The following is a 22183-nucleotide window of genomic DNA, read 5'->3' as shown; positions in this document are numbered from 1 at the left end:
ACAGGGCCAGATTTGCCAGAGACGCAGCCATGGTTGCTTCCCTCAGGTAGGCCGTTCCCCGCAACAGTACTCAAGCAGGAGTACTTATTGTTAAGGGGGACAGCCACAGAGCTACTCTCTAACATCTGACTCTTGCACTTCCCTCTCCTGACTGTTACCCACTTATCTGTCTCCCGAGGCCCCAGTGTGACTACCTACCTATAGCTCCTCTCTGTCACCTCCTCACTCTCCCTGACCAGACCAAGGTCATCGAGCTGCATCTCCAGTTCCCTAACGCGGTCCCAAAGGAGGTGCAGCTCAATGCACCTGGCGCAGATGTGGTCGTCCGGGAGGCTGGGAGTCACCAGGACTTCCCACAACTGACACCGAGCACAGAACACCGGCCTCACACACATACATCCTGTCTGTATTCTACACAGTTAACCTACCTGGCCTCGACCCGTTATCGCTGAAGCCCCGTTGAGCCAAAACCTTCCTACTCTGTCTCCCTCTACTCCATTGCCTGCCCCTCAGATGCCCATTCTATAAGGTGTCTCCTTTTAAACTCTTCTTGCTGTTCTAACTGACTGACGTCCACACGCTTGCACAGTCATGCCCCTGGCACTGATGACATTTTCAAAAGGCAATACCTCAGAAAGGCAGAATATATTATTAAGGACCTCCTACCAGCTAGGACATCCCCTTCTCTGATTACTGCTATCAAAGAGGAGATGCAGGAGAATGAAGGCATTTTTACGCTATTTATTTAATTTTACATATATCTTTCTTATTAATATCTATAGTATACTGCGGCTGCAAAACAACAAATTTCACGTCATATGTCAGGGATAATAAACCTGATTCTGATTCAACATTCTTAATCTTCTGCCACCAAGTTGTTGGCCAGCAGTTGAAGGCAGAGTTCACCGTTCCCTCCGGATGACAGATAAACCTGAAGATAGCAGCCAAAGATCCCAAATTGAAGAAAGATCAGCTTAAAACTGAAACCTTACAACAGTGCAGTAAAAAAAAACATAATACTCCTCTGTACTCTTTGTAAGAGACTTTATTGACTGCAAAATTAGCAAAACTCCATTATGATGTTTTAAAAATGTTTATGATGAAGAAGACAGAAAAACATCCAATAAACAGAATGGCTTACAAAGACTTTGCCAAGTTAAAACTTAGATTTACATCAGATATAGAAATTGCTATTCCCAATAAAACATATAGAAACATAATTCTCATCCTTAATTAACATTCCAAAGGTGGATATAGGGCAGTTTCTGAAACTGATTGAAAGAAGGGATTTGTACTTACACCTCAACTTCTACAAACTCAGGACACCCTAACACACTTCACAGCCCAAAAATATGAACCCAATGAACAGTGACTGATATAATGTAAAGAACCGCAGCATTCTTTGGACACACTACTGTTACACAAACAGTAACGTAAGAAATGACCAAGGTTTAATGACAGCATTTCCAAATAGTGCCCCAGCTTTTCGCATTGTGCTAATGTGCTGAATTTCACTATATGCTCAGGCCAATGGGTTAGACCTGGAATAAAATTCCATAAGACATGGGAGCAAAATTAGGCCATTTGGCCCATTGAGTCTACTCTGCTAAAGTAAGATGATTGCTACTGATTTAATTCTGAACAATTGGTTCAGTGTTAACGTTCCTAAATTGGTATTAGTGCTATGAATTGCCTTGACCCAGTCTTTGATTGTTCTAACATTTTAAATGATCTCTATAATGCAGTTGCAGAGATGTTGATCAGTAACTGTTGCCTCATGTGCAAAAAGGTCCATAAACACAGGGCAGTGGTAGCTAATGAAATCTGGGACTCCATCCTCTCGATGAGTTATGTGTTAAATGGAACACAAAGGAGGAAACACAGGACAAAGATACAGAGACCACAGGTTTGACGTCTTTGGTTAGAAGGCAGGGGAATATTACTGGGCTGCAATCAAGCTCAGCGTCAGCGGCAATGCATTCCAGACGCCATCAAAAGAACTAAACCCCCATTCCCATTCCCTGACCATATTCATCCTTCCTGAGATAAAGGTAAACAGCTCACAATATATTTTGGCTTCGTTTAAAGGCACCAAAGCAGAGATAAGCAAAGAACAGAAGATTATGTGGACATGATTAATGGGGAAGATAGAAACACCATATGAACAAGAAGGTTGAAGTGCTCTGTATAATTCTTATGTTACAGCAGCTCTCGGTGTACATTCTAGAAAACTCTCCTGACCACAAAATGAAACAACTGCAGATACTGGGAATCCCAAATAAAATGATGGAAATACAATGTCCGATCCGGCCCCAATCCGTGGATTTCTCCACTGTACTACTTGACCACAGCTCACCCCGCCCTCGCTGAAGTCTCTCTCACTTCCCAACAAGCTTTTGCCTTTTCTTGGGGGACCTTGTGTTGCAGGTCTTCTATCTGACAGGACGTCGCAGCCGATCAAAAGGGAGAGCATGGGAGAAAAATCACCTAACAGGCGTTCTGAAGTTTTATTGGGTTTCTTTCCTTCGCCACACCCCATCACCCCACAAATCACTACACTAAAAGCATCAAGTCTTGTTCCTTCTTCGAATGAGAAGAAAGCTGGAACAAGACTGCACAGCAGTGGTTCACTTTATCATTCAAAGATCATTCTTTATTGCAGTATTTTTTTAAGGAGACAACGCCTCTGCTTATTTTTAAAGGCACAGTGTCAGACGCATCACTCCTTTCATTCCGGGTGCCAGGCTTATTTATAGGGTATAATGATGACGTTTTTCACCCCCTTTACGTTATTCAGCCTGTCACAGTAGAAATACGCAAGCATTTTCCGCAGGCCTGATCTCTGAGGGGAAAATTTAGCCCTTATCTTCACCTCCTGGTGTGGCTTAATGGACTGAACCCTGAAACAAAACAGAGAGAAGGGTCAGTGCTTTTTGTCCATTAGACACCGTGAACGAGTCTGTTTTTTTTTTAAATTCTGGTTCACATCCGGCAAAATAATGATCAACCATCCAATCACATTTTGTGCTCTACATAATATGTCACAAGTTTCATAGCCACACAAGGCTGAAAGGCCCAGTAAGTATTCATACTTAATTCTCTAACTACTTTCTCAGGAGAATTGATTTTGAATGTTAAATTATGAATACTTAATAGACCTTGTCTATACTGCATTCATGTTTGAAATGATACTGGGTTGGAAAGTCTCCAGTACAGATTTAGACAGATTAGGAGAATGGGCAAGAAAGTGGCAAAAGAAATACAGTGTTGGAAAATGCATGGTCATGCACTTTGGTAGTAGAAATAAATGTGCGGACTATTTTCTAAATGGGGAGAAAATCCAAAAATCTGAGATGCAAAGAACTTGGGAGTCCTTGTACAGAACACCCTAAAGGTTAACTTGCAGGTTGAGTCAGAGGTGAGGAAGGCAAATGCCATGTTAGCGTTTATTTCAAGAGGTCTGGAATGCTAGAGCAGGGATGTGATGTTGAGGTTTTATGGCACTGGTGAGGCCTCACCTTGAGTATTGTGTACAGTTTTCGGCTCCTCATCTTAGAAGAGATGCGTTGGCATTGGAAGGGGTCCAGAGAAGGTTCACAAGGATGATTTCAAGAATGAAATGGTTATCATACAAGGAACGTTTGATGACTCTGGGTCTGTACTCGCTGGAATTTAGAAGGATTAGGGAGGATCTCATTGAAACCTTTCAAATGTTGAAAGGACTAGACAGAGTAGATGTGAAAAGGATGTTTCCCATGGTGGGAGAAGAGTCTAGGACAAGAAGGCATAGCCTCAGGATAGAGGGGCAACCATTCAAAACAGAGATGTGGAGAAATTTCTTTAGCCAGAGGGTGGTGAATTTGTGGAATTTTTTACCACAGGAATCTGTGGAGGCCAGGTCATTGGGTGTATTTAAGGCAGAGATTGATGGGTTCTTGATTGGATATGGCATCAAAGGTTACGGGGAGAAGGCCGGAAATGGGAATGGGGTTGAGGAGGAGAAAAAATGGGATCAGCCATGATTGAATGGCGGAGCAGACTCGATGGGCCAAAAGACCGAATTCTGCTCCTCTGTCTTATGGACTTATAAGACCATAAGAACATAAAACATGGAAGCAAGATTAGGCAATTTGACCCATCAAGCCTGCTTCAACATTCCATCATGCCTCTGTATATACAGCATATCTAACATGCCTAGCATTTGAGTAATCGACAGAGTCAGCCAAAAGGAAAGGCCTTAAGGATGTTTTAGAGGAGATAGAGAGGTTGAGAAGTTTATGCAAGGAAAAGGCAATTGGATTATTGTTGATCATTAAAAGTAAACTTGCTATATAGTACTGGCCATAACTTGACACAAAAGTTCAGTTCCACTTAAGACAGTAGATTGAATTTCAGAGGCATAGTGCAGTGCGTTGGGGTTATTAAAACAATGCACAGTTAATGTATTTCTAGGCTGATCTATTTTAATGAGGTGCTTGGGGGATGGACCTCGGCCAGAATTTGGAGAGATATTAGGAAGTGGAAGTCAAGTGAACACACACAATTCCTTATCGAGGAGTCAACAGTGGAAAGGCTGAGCAGTCTCAACTTCCTGAGCGCTAACGTCTTGAAGGGCCTGTCCTGGGCCCTGCACGATGATGCAGCCATGAAGGCCGCCTGCTGGTAATTTAAGCAGATTCATCATGTCATCAAAGAGTCTGACAAAGCTCTACAAATGTACAGGGGAAAGCTTTCTGGCTGTTTGCCTCACTCCAACACAAGGACTTACAGAGAGTAGTGTGACTCATCATGGGTACAGCTCTCTCCACCATCGAGGACATCTACAAGAGACAATGCCTCAGGAAGGTGGCGTCCATCATTAAAAACCACTACCAGCCAAGCTCAGGGAATTAGCTGGGCTTTGAGTTTACACCTTCAAAGCAAAGATCATACCCTCAGTGGCCACTTTATTAGAAGCACCTCTATTCCTGCTCGTTAATGCAAATATCTAATCAGCCAATCATGTGGCAGCAACTTAATGTATATCAACATGCAGATGTTGGCAAGAGGTTCAGTTGTTGTTCAGACCAAACATTAGAATGGCGATGAAATGTGGTCTCAGTGACTTTGACCATGGAATGATTGTTGCTGCCAGACGGAGTGGTTTGAGTATTTCAGAAACTGCTGATCTCCTGGGATTTTCATGCACAATGTAGAGTTTATTGAGAATGGTGCGAGAAAGAAAAAAAAATCTGGTGAACGACAGTTCTGTGGGCCTTGTTAATATGAGAGATCAGAGGAGATCAGCCAGACTGCTTCCAGCTGACAAGAACGTGACAGTAACTCAAATAACCATGTGTTATAACAGTAGGTACACGAGATAGCTATTACAGTGGCCAATGAGTGTAATTCCAACATTGCTTGGGGACTGTAGCTGAGCATTGATTATGGGCAAGGAAGCTTCAGCCTGAGCCAAAACAGCACCTTACACAAACCCTCTCTGCCATATTTTCTACTTACGGGCACGGAAGTCTCTGCTCCTCGGTGAGACCTGCTCCCTCTACCAGGAAGATACCATCACACAGATTCTCTGGCAGCGGGTTGGTCAAGGAAATTTCTGCCTCCAATTCTCGGTACTGCACTGGCTCTCCGATGATCTGAAAGAATAAACATGTTCAAGTAACAAAGGGTACATTTTGTTCTGTGCAAGATGTTAAATAATTGATTTAAATTGAACTATTATAAAGTACTGAAATCAACAAAATATTTCGTTTTGATTTTCAGGAGCAAAATATGGGCTTAATGCACATCAGGTTTTCAAATTTTATCTGCTGTGGCCTTAGATTCTTCCACATGGAATAATTATCTTAAACTGTGCTATATCAGTTGTATTTGATGAAAAAATATTTGCATCTGGGATTCAGACCACTGATGGGATGCTGGAGGAACAAAAGGCTGGGAATGACAAAAAGCAATTGGAGCAACGTTAGAGGCGACAGAGGAAAGGGAAGGTAGAACGTGTGGAAAAAGTCCTGATGAAGGGTCTCAGCCTGAAATGTCGACTGTTTACTGATTTCCATAGATGCTGCTTGACCTTCTGAGCTCTTCCAGCATTTTGTGTGTTGCTGTGGAAACAGTAATGTGATGGTAAGGATATTCCTGGCCTGTAGAATGGACTCAATATCTCCAGGAACAAAAATGGTAGCACTGAAAGAGTAAAGGGCTAAGCATTGGTCAAAAAATATTACCGGGGAGCTGGTGGGCTTGGAAATTAATAAGTCCAAAGAACCCAATAACGTACATCCCAAAACATCAGATGAAAATGTTTTCAAGAGTTTTGAAGGAGGTTGCTACAGTGGGAGAGGAAACTGGAGCATGGGGGGGTGGGGTGGTTACTGTGGGAAACATACACACCAACAGGGGGACCATGCAAACACCACACTCACAGTTAGGATTGAACCTTGCTCTACGCAACTGTGAGGTGGCAGGCTCTACCAGCACTGCGCCATCCAGTCATATTTGGTGTGTTTGACCATAATTGGCAGAGTAAACAATGGCTCCTATTAGTAAGAAAGAATCCAGAGTAGGCCCCTGTGCTATCAGTGTCCTGTCCAAGGTTTGGCAAGCCAGTTTCTGTTCAGAATCACTGGTGAATGCCATGAAATTTGTTCTTTTGCAGCAGCAGTGCAGTACAAACCATAAAAATTACTGAGAGTCACAAAATCAACTAAAAAATAATGTGAGAGATACATAGTAACGTACTGTTCGGGGATTGATTGTCCATTCAGAAATATGATGGTGGAGGGGAAGAAACTACTCCTAAAACTTAGGCTACATGGGGAGAAGCAAGGTTTCACAGGACTATGGCCACAGTGTTTTTAGAATTGGTTTAGTATTGTCACATGTACCAAGATAAAGTGAAAATCCTGTCTGCATACTGTTCATAAAGATCAGATCATTACACAGTGCATTGAGAAAATATAAGGTCAATTAACAGAGTGCAGAATAATGTGTAACAGCTACAGAGAAGTGCAGTGCAGCCAGATGCTCAGGTGGAAAATCATAACAAAATAGAATGTGACGTCAAGAATCCATTGTATCAAATTAGGGAACCATTCATTAGTCTTATAACAGGGGGATAGAAGACGTGCTTGAGCTTGGTGGTACGTACTTCTGTCCAATGAGAGAGAGGAGGAGTGAGAACGTCTGGGGTGAATGGGGTCTTTGATTATGCTGGCTGCTTTACTGAGGCAGCAGGAAATGTAGACAGTCAGTGGAGGAGAGGCTGGTATCCCCAATGTGCTGACCTGTGTCCACAGTTCAAATATACGGTATCTGATGCATGAAAATTATTACAATGAAACGCAAATTCCTGCCAGATTTCCTGGCAATCCTTACCTTAATTTGCAGTTCTGGATTCTGTACTGTGATCACTTTTTTGGCAACCTGTACTTTGTTACTGTCATACTCAATCACAAGGGCTGTGACCAATATCTGGTTGTAGTCTACTAGGGACTTGCTGTAGTCTGCGTAACGCACCTGAAAGGTCTCAGTCTTTGCTGAAGGAAGAAAGCAAAGTTTGGTAAAACTTTAAATATTTTTACAGTGGGTTATTCTTGATTTTCTTGCTTCTTCTCTTTGGTTTTCTGTTCTGTAGTATTACAGGGATATATGTATTGCTCTGGCACTCGTGATGTTGAACAGTGGTGTGCAGAAGAACATCTCTAAACACACAACACATTGAACCTTGAAGTGGGTAGGCTACAGCAGCAGAAGACCATGAGAAAACTCAGTGGTTACTTTTTAAGGTACAGGACATGCATAATAAAGTGGCCTCTGAGTGTATATTAAGTGAATGCCCCCACAGATGAAAACCTACCCCATTCCTCTACTTTCACTGGAGCCTCCAGGTCTAAGCTATAGCTGAGCCGGCAGCTATTCAGTCAGTTCTGTAGCTATGTAAGTGCACATTATGCATTTATCTGCTTTGTTTCTGTGGGGTTTTTTTTTGTGCATTAATGATTCTTTTATTGCGATGTAGAAACCAAAAATCAATTGTGAAGGTAAAAGTTGTTTTATTTCCTGGCCCCTTTCTTGATTATCTTCACACCAACTTGCATTTGAGCCATCTCCACAATCACAGAATTACCTTCTCGAGGTTCAGTTGTGAAGTTCTCCAGATCCTTCCAACCACATTCTCTATACGGTTTCCCATTGTACGCGATGGTCTGGGCACAGAGCAAGAGCCTGCAATTCTTTTTCACTGAGGATGAATTCGTGACAACCGCAGAGGCTTCAAAATCACTCCCATTCTTACAGGACCTCTTGGCATTCAGTTTTATAGTGAATGGTTCATTCGACTCATTGGGCATGTTGGCCAACTTGCTTGCTTTGTTGTAAACACGCCTTTCTTCATCAGAACCTTTTAAAAATTGAACAATTGTTGTATTTATTAGAACAGTTAAGTACATACTTTTACTTCCGTTTATGTGTAGATCTTCCCAGTATGAACATAACCAGTGGCAAGCTAATGGAGAATGAGATAAAAAAAATATTTTTTCACTCTTTCCTCCCACCAAAATTTTTAAAAATCCTGTGAGTGAGTGTGTGTGTGTGTGTGTGAGTGTGTGTGTGTGTGTGTGTGTGTGTGTGTGTGTGTGTGTGTGTGTGTGTGTTGGTTGGTCGGTTTAAGCAATCAGTAGTTAGGAGGATAAGTGGCTTCACTGTGACCGTGAGCAAGGGGTGTTGTGTGCATTTGTGCATGTGGTATAGAGGAATAGGTTGAGGAGAATGGTTAACCGTACTGTTGAGTAGGGAGAAGAGCTGACTGCTTGTAGGAGAACAAATGTTAATCAGCCCATTGGGATCAGCCTGTTTTAACCCCAGCACTGGGTGTGGGGATCGTTGGGGAGCAGCTGAAAGGATACAGTGCTGCAGAGGGAACGGCATTATTGAAGCGTGATTGAGATGAAGGTGCCAAACGATGGGAGTTGTAGAAGTGAATAAGGAGAAGCAGGAAACATCAGAAGCAATAGTTTGACCGGAGGGTTGAGCATGGAAGTGGAAGCAATTGCTACTTGTTGTTGGCTGCCTTGGAGCATATTGTGCTGGGGTACAAAGGCAGGCTTGCAAAACTCTCTGTTAATTAAGTCAATTGAGTTTCTGAAAACCATTACAGTATAGTTCATGAAATATTGTAAAACTAATCTCATTAACACTGAACAACACACACAAAATGCTGGAGGAACTCAGCAGACCAGGCAGCATCTATGGAAAAAGTACATAGAAGCAAAGTTACAAGGAAATTGATTGAATAACCAAAAAACAGCTTTTTGCTCAATCATTGAAGTATGTAAACGGAGGGAACTCTTCTCAGACAGAACAGTCTGCGAGATTTTCTAGCACACACTCAAAATGCTGGAGGAACTCAGCAGGCCAGACAGCAGCAATGGAAAAGAGTTCAGTCAGCCTTTCAGGCTGAGACCCTTCAGCAGGACTGGAGAAAAAAAACGAAGAGCAGATTTAAAAGGTGGGGGAAGGGGAGGGGGAGACACAAGGTGATATGTGAAACAACTGGGAGGGGGAGAATTAAAGCAAATAACTGGGAAGTTGACTGGTGGAAGAGATGCAGGGCTGGAGTAGGGGAATCTAATAGGAGAGGACAGAAGGCCATGGAAGAAAGAAAAGAGGGGAGAAGCACCAGAGGGAAGCGATGGGCAGCAAGGAGATAAGGTGAGAGAGGGAAAAGGGGATGGAGAACGGTGAAGGGGTGGGAGGCATTGCCAGAAGTTTAAGAAGTCAATGTTCATGCCATCAGGTTGGAGACTATCCAGACAGAATATAAGGTGTTGTTCCTCCAACCTGAGTGTGGCTTCATCGTGACAGTAGAGGAGGCCATATAGGAATGGGAATGGAAAGTGGAATTAAAATGGGTGGTCACTGGGAAACTCCGCTTCTTCCGGCACACCAAGAGTCGGTGCTCGGCGAAGTGGTCTCCAAATCCAATCTGCAGGGATTACTCCCTCGCAACTCCCCTGATCATTCGTCCCTCCCCACTGATCTCCCTCCTGGTAAGCGGAACAAGTGCTACACCTCCTCCCTCACTACCACTCAGGGCCCTAAACAGTCCTTGCAGGTGAGGTGACACTTCATCTGTGAGTCTGTAAGGGATCAATTATTGCGTTTGGTGCTCCCGCTGCGGCTCCCTGTATATGGGTAAGACCTACTGTGGATTGGGAGACCACTTGGGATTTCCTCTGAATGCTCCAGTTTCATCTCACTTTCAAAGATATACAGGTTAGTAGGATAATTGTTCCCATGCTGTAATTGGACCTGTGGGCTCATTGCTTCAGATGGGCCTGTTACAATACTGTATCTCTAAAAAAAAATAAAATAATATCAATACTTTCACTGCTTACCTTCTGGATACTTGTAATTGTGCGTAACATCTTCACGCTCATCACTTCCCACTGCCTTTGTGCTGATATACTGACCAACTAGACGAGAGTCAACTTTAATCTGTTTCCTTGTGCCGTCGTCATAGACCAGCCATGACACGGAGTCTGCATTGACTTCAGCAAAGACAAATGGAGTATCAAAGTTCAGATCAACGTCTCCATTTTTAATAGCTTTGAGCGAGGAAGGACCACAGCAGTACACCCCTGAGGAGAACAAAGCTTAATGTCACTTCATTGATGACAGTTCACCAACTGAACAATGTGCCTAGTTCATGCAACTACAATACCGTTTACGTGTTGAACTTCTTTATTTAAGCATGGATACCATTACTGCAGGACTTGTATGTGTCCAGGAAAAAAAAGCGGGCAGCAAACTTCATTCTGAATATTACCCATACTGCAAATTGCTTTTCTCAAAAGCTGCCTACTAGACAGTGTTATAGGACTATTAAAACAAAAACGTCACAGCATCTTAAAAGTTTCTTTCCATCGCCTCCCCGCTCCGGCATCTAATCTGATTAACCATTCTCGTTAACCCTCCGTGCCCCCTCTATCAATTACCTCAGTCACCGTACTGCATTGTAAACATTTTAAACCACTTTTTATCACGCTGCTACATTGTAAATATTTATATAATTCCTTTATTCTGTATAATTGTTGAACGTTGCTGTTTTCTATTGCATATTGCGTCAGCACACCACAGCAATTTTCTAGTACATTTAAATTCATATGGTGAACAAAGTTAATTTTTGATAAATCTGGTGACACAGAATTCAATCCATGGTGTGTGGATTCAATCCCCTACTAGTTCATAGCTGTTGATTCATTAAGTAACAATCTGGACTCGCTGAAAGGGACATAAAAAATATTTTTTCAGAAGAACGGATGTTTTCGCACTCACTGGCCCATTATATTTCTACCGTACCTGACAGAAAAAGGAATCTTAATGTTGTTAAAACACATGCTGTTTACAGCACATTACCGTCACTCCTCTCCTGTGGAGTGGGGTCCAAAGCTTGCCAACCATCATAGCCTGGCTTCAGATCAGGACGCTTCATCCAGCACTCCACCCAACAATGGAAGTTCCTTCAGGGTCACAAGAGAACAACTATCGTTAACAACAGCTTGTACGGCTGAGGAAGAGAACATTCTCTTCTCAAAGTGGAAGTTCACAGATGGTAAAACTGTGAAATCTAGAGAATTGATATGATGATATTCATTTAAAGGTTTAATATTTTAAAAGAAGAGTTTGCTCTTCCTATTCTGCCCTGAGGAGAGCCCCCAAAACATTCTGTCTTCCAAGCCTCTCATTTCACAGGTCACATGTTTTAAACTCCACAAAAAAATCTATCCAAATAAATTCTGAAGGAAACCTTCCCAGAACTGATTAAAGATAGTTTTTATTTGTCGTATGTACATCGAAACGTACAGTAAAATGCATTGTTTGCATTAGATGAATTCAGCGAGTATTGTGCTGTGTCACAGCAGTCGGAATTGAATCTCGAAAGGCAATCACTGGCATTGTAAAGCAATGTGCTAACTGCTACACTAAATTACCTTCACTCACAAGGTTCTCAGCAACTTGATTCTGACCTGCTATGTGTGTTCCATGTTGAACTGCACCTGAGCTAGCTTGCTAAGGATAACTTGAATTTGGGTTCAAATTCTTCAAAGGTAAACTCCGTGATCCACTCACATGTTGAATCACAGATGAAATATTTAGCTGCATGTTTCTTTATAGATCACAATATATGTGCATGAAGAATTTGCAGGACTTTGACCGATAAAAGGACTGGGATATATCTACCAAGAATGCCCATGCAGACTCTGGCTCGGTGGGAGTTTGTTCAGTGTATGAGGCTGTTCACCTCTCATCCCAGAAAACTAACTACCCCAAGATCAAGAATCTCAAAGCAGGACCATCTTGATATTCTTCCTTCCCTCCTTGCACCAACCTTTAAGTGCAATGAAGTGAACTGTCACCTACAGCTGATATAGTCAGTATAACAGGTCTCCACATCACCGAATAACCAGGTTGTGAGAATCCTCTACATAGCCAGGCATTAATACCCCTCTAACTAGAACGCTTCCTTTAGCCAAAGGAAAATGGAGCTCTAACCCTTGGAAGTTACTTGGATCGTTAACTGAGGGACAGCCTAGAGTTTGGGGTCCCATCACCGGTGAGTAGGGTTCAAGGTCTACTGTTTGGTGACCAGCATGTCCTGGGATCAATACCACAGATCGAGGGCCGAAGTTTGGGAGTTGAGGCCCAGTGCCTGCAGGCCTGAATCTGCTGGAGACTGGAGTCAGAGAAGACAGTGTGTACTCGTCTTAGAGGACTGTGTATGAGGGGGAGTGGCAGGGAGGAATGGGACTTGCTTTGCTGTTGACATTTTGCTGCATGCTGTGTTCTGTGTTGTTTTGCTGAGCACTGCTAGCATGTTCCGTTGGCGCTAGAACGTGCAGCAACACTTGCAGCTGCCCCTAGCACGCCATTGTTTGTGCTGGTTGTTAACGCAAATGATGCATTTCATTGTACAGTACGTCTTGATGCACATGTGAAAAATAAACTTGAATCTTGATCTTGAGGTTCATTTTCTGCATTGTTTTCCAACTGAAATAATGTTGCTAACGTCTGGAATCCACTGAGGCAGCAATATAATTGTTAATTGTTTCCAGAAAAGGACGATTTAATAAGTACCATTTGTAATTACATCTACAAAATGCTGAATAGATTCCCTGGTCTTCCTGTGAATGCAGCAAATGGCAGCACAGTCTGTCTGAACAGTGTATGGATTAGTATTGAGTTATTATTGTCACCTGTATTAAGTTACAGTGAATAGCTTGTCTTGCATTCTGTTCAGATCATTACACAGTGCATTGACATAAAACAAAAACAATGCAGAGTAAAGTGTATAAGCTACAAAGAAAGCACAGTACAGATAACCAATAAGGTGCAAGATTATAAGGAGGTAGATTGTGCGGTCAAGAATCCATTTTATCGCACTAGGGAATCATTTAGTAGTAATAAAACAGGTTAAAAACTGTCCTTGAGCCTAGTGTTACATGCTTTCAGGCTTTTGTGTCTTCTATCCTCTGGAAAAGGGGAGATTGTCTGGGGTGAATGCAGTCTTTGATTCTGCTGCCTGCTTTCCTGAGGCAGAGAGAAATGTAGACAGAGTCCATGGAGTGGAGGATAGTTTGCAAGATGCCCTGAGCTGTGTCCAAACTCTCTGCAGTTTCTTACAGTCACAGGTAGACCTGGTGCCATACTAAGCTGTGGTGCATTGTGATAGGATATTTTCCATGATTCATCAATAAAAATGGGTGAAGCTTGATGGGGACATGCCAAATTTGTTTAGCTTCCCAAGGAAACAGAGACATTGATGAGCATTCTTGGCTGTGCCATCATACTTAATACATATTAAGTCAAGACACTTGTAGTGATATCTCGTCTGTCACTTGTTTTGGCAATAATGAAGGCTTAATGCAGACAGTTTTGACCTTAGGAGCAAAAAGATATTCATGCACATACTCTGTCATCCCAAACCTTGGTAATGGCAAACAAAAGACAGGAGAAAATGTGAACAATATTCTTTTTGAAAGCCTGGCAAGCTCTCGAGGGGTTCGTAGCCTAGAAATCATTACTATCTCCAGAGGCTGAATAACTGGTCATACAGCAACAGAGCCAAACCTTTTGATGATCAATTTATCCGAGATGGAGGAAGCAGCAGACATTCCTGGGAGCAGGACAAGATGACAGGGCAAATGGACAGCCTGTTGGATAATTGCACTGGGGCCCAGAGTTTGGGGAGGTCAGTGACCAGAACTTACAGGTCTGGAACCACCATCATCAGCGCCTGAGTTGGATTCTGGGAGAAGAAGTGATCTAGGAGATCTGACAGTGCAGTTAGGCTGGGCGGCTGCGTATGTTGTGACTGGCTGAGTAACTGAATTAAGGAGTTTGAGGAGATTTGCATGTCAACAAAAACTCTTACAGATTTCTACAGATGCATGGTGGAGAACATTCTGATCAGTTGCATCACTGCCTGGTACGGAGACTCCAAGGCACAGGCTCCAGAGAGCTGAAGACTCAGTCAGCTCCATCATGGGCACAACCCTCCCCAACATCGAGGACATCTTTAAGACGGCGTGCCTCAAGAAGATGGCATTCATCATATCGACCTTCACTATCAGGGACTCACTTTTTGCATTACTACTAGTAGGGAGGAGGTACAGGAGCCTGAAGATCCACACAAAATTTTAGGAACAGCTTCTTCCCCTCAGCCGTCAGGTTTCTGAATGTTCCATGCACCCATGAACTGAACTTTGTTATTCTTTTTCTTACACTGTTTATTTATTTGTTTGTTTACATTGTAACTTGTAGTAATTTTTTATGTCCTGCATGGTACTGCAGTCACAAAACAGCATATTTCATGACATACAGTATGTCAGTAATAATAATCCAGGCCTGAGGGTGCAATCTCTGCACTGCAGGCCTACTTTGATAATACAAAATGGAGAGTGCTCGGGGAGGCTGCTGCCTATGTCAACCATTGAGGGCATTGGTGACCAGCTACATAGAAAAGTATACGGAGGATGTTAGCATCACAAAACACATCCAGGTGAGGGCAAATCAGAAGGCCTGGCTTATTGAAGAGGTCTGTCTGTACCAGACTGAGGAATTGTGATGGGGCCTTTAGATCAGGGCATGTGACAGCTGTCAGGGAAGCAAGAGCTGTGCTTTCCCGCTCCATCAAGAAGGTGAAATGAGAACATCCTCAGAGAATTTACAACCTCTTCTGTGGTACCAGAGACAAGAGGCAAGGAATTCAGAGGATTACAGACTACAAGTCTACCCTGTGCATCAGTGACCAGGATGCTTCACTCCTTGAGAGACTGGATGTCCTCTATGCCTGGTTTGATGCACAGAACAAAGTGTTGGCTGAGGAATGGAAGACACTGGCCAGAGTCAACCCACACAAAGCTGCGGGGCCCGATACTATACCAGGTTGCGTTCAGAAAGACTGCGCAGCCCAGTTGATGGAGATGCTGACAGATAATATTCAACATCTCTCTGGAACAATCCATTGTCCCCTGGGTTTTCAAGGTGGCAACCATCATTCCAGTGCCAAAGAAGGCGGCAGTAACCTGCCTAAATGACTATTATCTGGTGGCATTAACATCAACCGTTATGAAATGCTTTGAGCGGCTAGTCATGGAGCATATTAAAGCCTTTCTCACGGCTACACTGGACCCTTTCCAGTTTGCTTATTGCTCAAATCGATGCACTGACGATGCAATAGCCTCTGCCCTCCACTCTGTCCTGTCCCACCTGGAAAGTGGGGTCTCATATGACAGGCTGCTGTTTATAGACTTCAGTTCGGCCTTCAGCACCATCATACCCCAGAAACTGGTGGGAAAACTCTCCTCGCTTCTATTATCAACACCTTCTTCTGCAAATTGATACTGGAATTCTTAACAGTAAGGCCACAGTCAGTCCATGTGGGCAGCAATGTCTCTTACCCCAGTGCTGTGTGCTCAGCCTGACGCTGTTCACACTGCCGATGCATGACTGTGTCGCAGGGTTCAGTTTAAACCGTGTGGATAACACAACAGTGGTTGGCATTATCATGAAGATGTATATTGTTAAGTTGTTAATCTCAACCTTACAGATGTTGCGTCTCTTTTTCAATGTATTAATTAGTGTAACTGTAGAGATGAAACTTACCAGATGCTATCCTTTGTCGGGTTCACAGATCTTCCCCTCATATCACTGAAGTTGTCAATTCTTAAATCTTTCTCCTTATCATGTGCTGAGTTGAAATTCGTGATGAGCCGGGTTGGAATTCCTAAACATCTTAAAACTAGATAAGAGCAACAAGTTAGCAAAAGTTCTGTGCATATTTTCTTAGAGTCTATATACTGTACATTAGTGGCTGGAAAAATGATGCTGTACATTTAGAAAAGCACACCTTTTTGGAATTTTCACATCACAATATGATTCTCTTTTTGTTTTTTATCCCTGAACCACTTCTCTTGCTCTGTCATTTTACAATTTTTTATTCAGAGATACAGCATGAAATAGGCCCTTCTGGCCCAGCAACCCCTGATTTAACACTAATCTAATCACGAGACAACTGACAATGACCAATTAACCTACTAACTGGACTCCTTGGACTGTGGGAAGAAACCAGAGCACCTGGAGAAGACTCAAACACTCCAGGGGGAGAATATACAAACGCCCTACAGAAGATACTGGGATTGAACCCCAAACTCTGATGCCCTGGTAGTGCCGCGCTAATGGCCACACTACCGTGGCAACCAAAATTGTCATACTTTCACTTAGACCATAGAAACCACAAATGCTTGGCAATTCACAAGATTTCCTTCAGTTATGGGTCAGCTTGAGAGATATTGAAAGATGGAAGTGAAAAAAAGTGATGCTGAGCTTTAATTTTCCTCAAGAGTTCTACCCCTACTGTAAGATCTGAAAAAAATTATATACATTTCTCCAGGAAATAATGGAGGATAGCAGAAAAATGCAAACACCAGGAATTCTGTAGATGCTGGAAATTCAAGCAACACACATCAAAGTTGCTGGTGAACGCAGCAGGCCAGGCAGCATCTATTAGAAGAGGTACAGTCGACGTTTCGGGCCGAGACCCTTTCGTGAGTCCTGACGAAGGGTCTCGGCCCGAAACGTCGACTGTACTTCTTCCAATAGATGCTGCCTGGCCGCTGCGTTCGTTAGAAGAAAAGTGCCATTTTTTTAAAACTTCAGATGGTGGATGTTAGAGATTCAGGAGTTATGGAGTTGCATGAATATTGCAGATATTAATGTGAACGAGAACCAGTCTACAATTCTTAATGTTAATTGCAAGCAGTGATCAATTGTAAGTTAAAAGGACAGCTTTGTACGCGAATAGCACTGTCTATAGAGCATAAGCTGTTGGTTCACAGCAGGGGCTGGATGCTCAGCAGATGTGGTTTATAAAGTAAAATGACGGTGAGACATTTTCATCTATATCAACCAAACACAGACAAGGGGGTAAAGTTAATTGTCCTGCATCACACTAGGCAATATGGGCTCAGTTACTCAGCATGATTGTGACCTAGTTCGAGGAAGCTTACAGATCAGAATGATGTTGTTACTTAGTGCATTAAACAAGACCACAGGCAGATTTGATCTATTGATATTTGGGATATTTGTGTACTCAGACAATCATTAAGTCTGGGATCTCTGTCCCCTGAAGCTTTTAGGCAATCCATGTGAATGACTTTGTTGCAGCAAAGGAATTTAAACATTGAGAGGTTTCTTCCTCTGTATATATATATAATTCAAAGGAAGCATTGTCAGACTTAGATATATTAAAGTAAGCAATGCCATTTTAACTATTGAAAGTCTATTAAGTCCACAGCATTATCTTTTATCTTAAGATTATAAAAGGATGTTGTACTTTGAGTTTGGGAATTGTCAACAAACAGTTGAAGAGACCAGCAGTAAAATTTGTCTTAACCCCCACCCCCCCATAATTTCTCATCTATATATTGTTTTTAATTTTGGTTACCCTTCCTCACTGTTTTTGTTGCTAATGTGGAATCCGATTTGCAATGTTGCCGTGCCAATGCTGCTACATGCTTTTCATACAGGTGTTGATATTTGAAGGTTTGCTAGAATTCCTGCACATGTTAGATTGATCTTAGAGTAGGTTAAAAGTTCAGCACATCATTGTGCCAAAAGGAGCTGCACTGTGCTGCAGTGTTCTATGGCCTAATTCTCCAGAATTAATCACAAATGCAAGGTTTGGCCAAATCCTGTCACCTTTGTAAACAGTAACATTCAACAAATAACTGTTCAGAGTAATAAATTGGCTCAATTAGATACACAGTGGAGAGAATCGTGACTGGTTGCGTCACGGCCTGGCAAGGAAACACCAATGCCCATGAATGGAAATGCCTAATAACAGTAGTGGATATGTCCCAGTCCATTAGAGGAAAAAGCCTTCCCCACCATTGAACACATCTTTAAGGACTGCTGCCACGAGAAATGGTCATCCATCATCAAAGATCCTCAGTATCTATGGGCTCACTTACAAAGACTCGACAACTCATGCTCTCAATATTATTTATTACTTATTTATTCATTATTATTATTGTTATTTGTTAATGTGTATTTGCATAGTTTGTCTTCTTTGGTTGTTTATCTGTCTTTGTTTTTGTGAAGTTTTTCATTGATTCTATTGTGTTTCTTTGTATCTACTGTGACTGCCCACAAGAAATTTATTCTCAATGTACAACGATAATAAATTCACTTTGACTTTAATTGTGGAAACTAAGAGGTTCAGAAAGGCATAATTCATAGAAAAGCACCACTGATTTTGATGCTAATATTGGGACATTATCAATTTATTTGTCAGAACCAAAATGTGATTCATTGGATAGGTTGGAGCAATATGACATAATTGTTCAAGAGATGCCTTGTGGTCTGAGTTTCAAAATCTAAAGAATCATTTCTAATTTTTAATTACAAAGGAATATTGACCTGTTTATTTACATGACAGTTGAATTAAAATTATTTTTGTGCCAAATATAAAAGATCTCCGAAATAAATAACAAATAGCTAATTCTTCCGGTTAACATGACCAGCTTCTCTCAAGGTTCATCAATTCCAAAACTTGCTCTGTGTCTGCAGCCAACCAGCTATTACACTTTGTGTATTTGTAAATCAGGTCTCCACTGGTTTTTATCTCCCCTTATCCTTGTTACGAGACCATGTCATGTGTATACTTCCACAGTTGTAGAAAGCAGAACCTTTCATTGAGGAAATGAAAGATCCTGCCTTCAATCCTACTGTCACAAAAAAACTAGAAAAAAATTGAGACCATTTGACAAATCCATTGGCTTCACAGTAGTTCTATGATTCAGAAGTACAGCAGCAACAGCAAAAGTTGAAAAGACTACAGTTTTTAAACACAAAGCTACTCCACAGCAGACAGAATGAGTTGAGTTTTGATTATACTCGGAAAGCAGTAAGAAGGAATAACCTTCCTATCTACAATAACCTCCAAGACTGAAAGTAAATTTTAAACAATAGTTAAATTAGCTTCTTTTAAATGCACACTGTACAAATGCATTTCAATAGTTGCTTAAAAAAAGAAATAATAAAATCCTGATTAGAACAAAGAATCATTCAAAGTTTTTCATAGGCATGTGCTCCGACCTATACTGAGCTTCTTCGTACTTTGGTAGTCAGAAATTCACCCTAGTTTGCTTTACATTCCACACCACACACTCTCATGGTCCCCTGTCGCCATACCAGCCGGGATATCCTGGTGGCCAGCTACTTTAATTCCTCTTCCCATTTCTGCACTGACATGTCTGTCGATGCTCTCCTTCACTGCCACATTGAGGTCAGTTATAGATTAGGAGAGCAGAATGTAGTATTCCACCTTGCCAGTTGCCAACTTGATTGCATGAACGTCAATTTCTTTAACTTCTGGTAACCTCTGCCGTCTGACCCTTTGTTTTCCCTTATTTCACCTATTTCACCACGCCTTCTCTTCCCCCCTTCCTTCTCCATCTGCCCATCAACCACACATTTCTCCCTCCATTTCCCTGCGCATCTCCCTCCCTTTATTCCACAATCCACCACCCTCTCCTATCAGATTCTATCTTCTTCAGATTTTTGCTGCTTCTACCTATCACTTCCCTCCTTCTCACATCATTCACACTTGCCCCGCCCCCACCCACCTCTTCCTTGTCTCTGCTCTGCTAGTATCTTCCCTGTAATACAGTGGTCCCCAACCACCAGGCCGCGAACCGATACTGGGCCTCAAAGCATGTGCTACTGGGCCGTGAGGAAACAATATGATTTGGCAATATGAAATGATAAGAGTCAGCTGCACCTTTCCTCATTCCCTGTCACACCCACTGTTGAATTTGAACACACGTGAGATCATTACGCACACGAGGTCATCAGTGACCCAAGACGCAAATGACCCAAGACATGCAAAGGAATGGGTCCATGACCCATTTGTGAATGTCCCTGGTGAATCATCCATGTCAGCGCGGGAAAAAGATCAACTCCTCGAGCTTGCAAATGACGGTAGGCTGAAAAGTATGTTTGACATAACATCTCTGCCGGCATTCTGGATCAAAGTCAAGGCTGAATATCCTGAGATAGCCTCGAAAGCACTGAAAACATTGCTTCCATTTCCAACATCATATCGCTGCGAAGCAGAGTTTTCTGCAATGAATGCAATGAAAACTAAATTGCGGAATAGACTAGACATAAGGAACCCTCTTCGAGTATCGCTGTCTCCCATCACCCCTCGATAGGACCGTCTTGTTGCAGGAAAACAAGCTTTGGGCTCCCACTGATTCAGCGATGTTCATATGAGGAAAATATGCGCTGTGTGTTTAATATCCAAACGTTACTTAGAATGTTATGATGCTATTGACTTATAAGTGACTTATAATAATTGACTTATCACTATATTCATGCAAGGAAAATATGCGCTGTGTGTTTAATATTAAATTCGTTAGATAAACCCTTTCAGAAACAAAATTGAGTGTATTAGCCACTTACAAGTGACTTATAGTTGACTTATCACCTATATTCTGGAGTGATTAACACCCCCCCACACCCCCGTTGGCCGGTCCGCAAGAATATTGTCAATACTAAACTGGTCCGCGGTGCAAAAAAGGTTGGGGACCCCTGCTGTAAACAGGAGTTCTTATCTTGTTTAGTCACCTCATGTGTGACACTTTGTCAAAGACCTACTGAAAATCTAAGTAAGCATCCACTGTCCTTTCTTTGTCTAACCTGTCTGTAATTTACTCAAAGAATTCCAACAGATTTGTCAGACAAGATTTCCCCTTAAGAGAACCTTGCTGGTATTGGCCTACCTTATTATGCACCTCCTAGTACACTGAAACTTCACATTAACATCTTGCCCCAGATGATGCCATTTCTTTGGCAGTTGAACGGGGCACGACGGCGCAAGCGCATGTAAGTCGGACCATGAGGCAGCGGGAGTGTGCTTAAAAGAGAGCAGATTAATGGAGCGGGCGACAGAGTAGAGGGAGACAGAGTAGGAAAGCTTTGGCTCGAGCTGCTTCAGCGAGCAGAGACTGAGGAAGAGCTTCACTCCAAGTGGGGTAAGGCTGGGTAAGTTCCTTCAATAAATCTAATTACCTTAAGAGTAGGTAATGGAGGCAGCAGTTAGGGCAGTTGAGTGCTCCATTTGCAGAAAGTGGGAAGTCAAGGCGAGCACCATCGTCCCTGATGACTACACATGTGAAAGGTGCATCCAGCTGCAGCTCCTGACAAACCGAGTTAGGGAACTGGATCTGGAACTGGAGGAACTTCGGATCATTCGGGAGGCAGAGGCAGAAATAGAGAGGAGTTACAGGGAGATAGTCACCCCTAAGAGTCAGGAGACAGGTAGCTGGGTGACTGTCAGGAGAGGGAAGGGGAAGAGACAGAATGAGCAGAGCACCCCTGTGGCCATTTCCAACAATAATAAGTACATCGTTTTGGATTCTGTTGATGGAGACACCTACCAAGGACAAGTTGCAGTGGTTGCGTCTCTGGCACCAAGATGGAACCCTCAACTCAGAAGGGAAGGAGGGAAAAGAGGAGAGCAGTAGTGATAGGGGATTCAATAGTTAGGTGGACAGATAAGAGTTTCTGTGGAAGAGATTGAGAATCCCGAATAGTCTGTTGCCTCCCTGGTGCCAAT

The 22183-nt window shown here is 42.5% G+C and overlaps 1 protein-coding gene across 1 annotated transcript in view; it reads right to left on the bottom strand.

The window, feature by feature from the left end:
* Positions 1–1027: 1027 nt before the first annotated feature.
* Positions 1028–22183, bottom strand: part of LOC134342865 (protein-glutamine gamma-glutamyltransferase 2-like) — a 61080-nt gene continuing 39924 nt past the window's right edge. Inside the window, exons 7-13 of the mRNA XM_063041523.1 lie at positions 16168–16303; positions 11419–11522; positions 10398–10640; positions 8129–8401; positions 7378–7538; positions 5500–5636; positions 1028–2900 (exon numbers count right to left, since the gene is read on the bottom strand). Of these exons, the coding sequence (XP_062897593.1) occupies positions 2747–2900; positions 5500–5636; positions 7378–7538; positions 8129–8401; positions 10398–10640; positions 11419–11522; positions 16168–16303 (1208 nt within the window). The 3' untranslated portion in view covers positions 1028–2746. The remainder of the gene's footprint in view (positions 2901–5499; positions 5637–7377; positions 7539–8128; positions 8402–10397; positions 10641–11418; positions 11523–16167; positions 16304–22183) is intronic.

The sequence above is a fragment of the Mobula hypostoma genome, chromosome 2 (genome assembly GCF_963921235.1).
Source record: "Mobula hypostoma chromosome 2, sMobHyp1.1, whole genome shotgun sequence".
Taxonomy (NCBI): Eukaryota; Metazoa; Chordata; class Chondrichthyes; order Myliobatiformes; family Myliobatidae; genus Mobula; species Mobula hypostoma.
The sequence above is the reverse complement of the archived record's forward strand: the minus strand, read 5'-3'. Positions and strand labels throughout refer to the sequence as shown.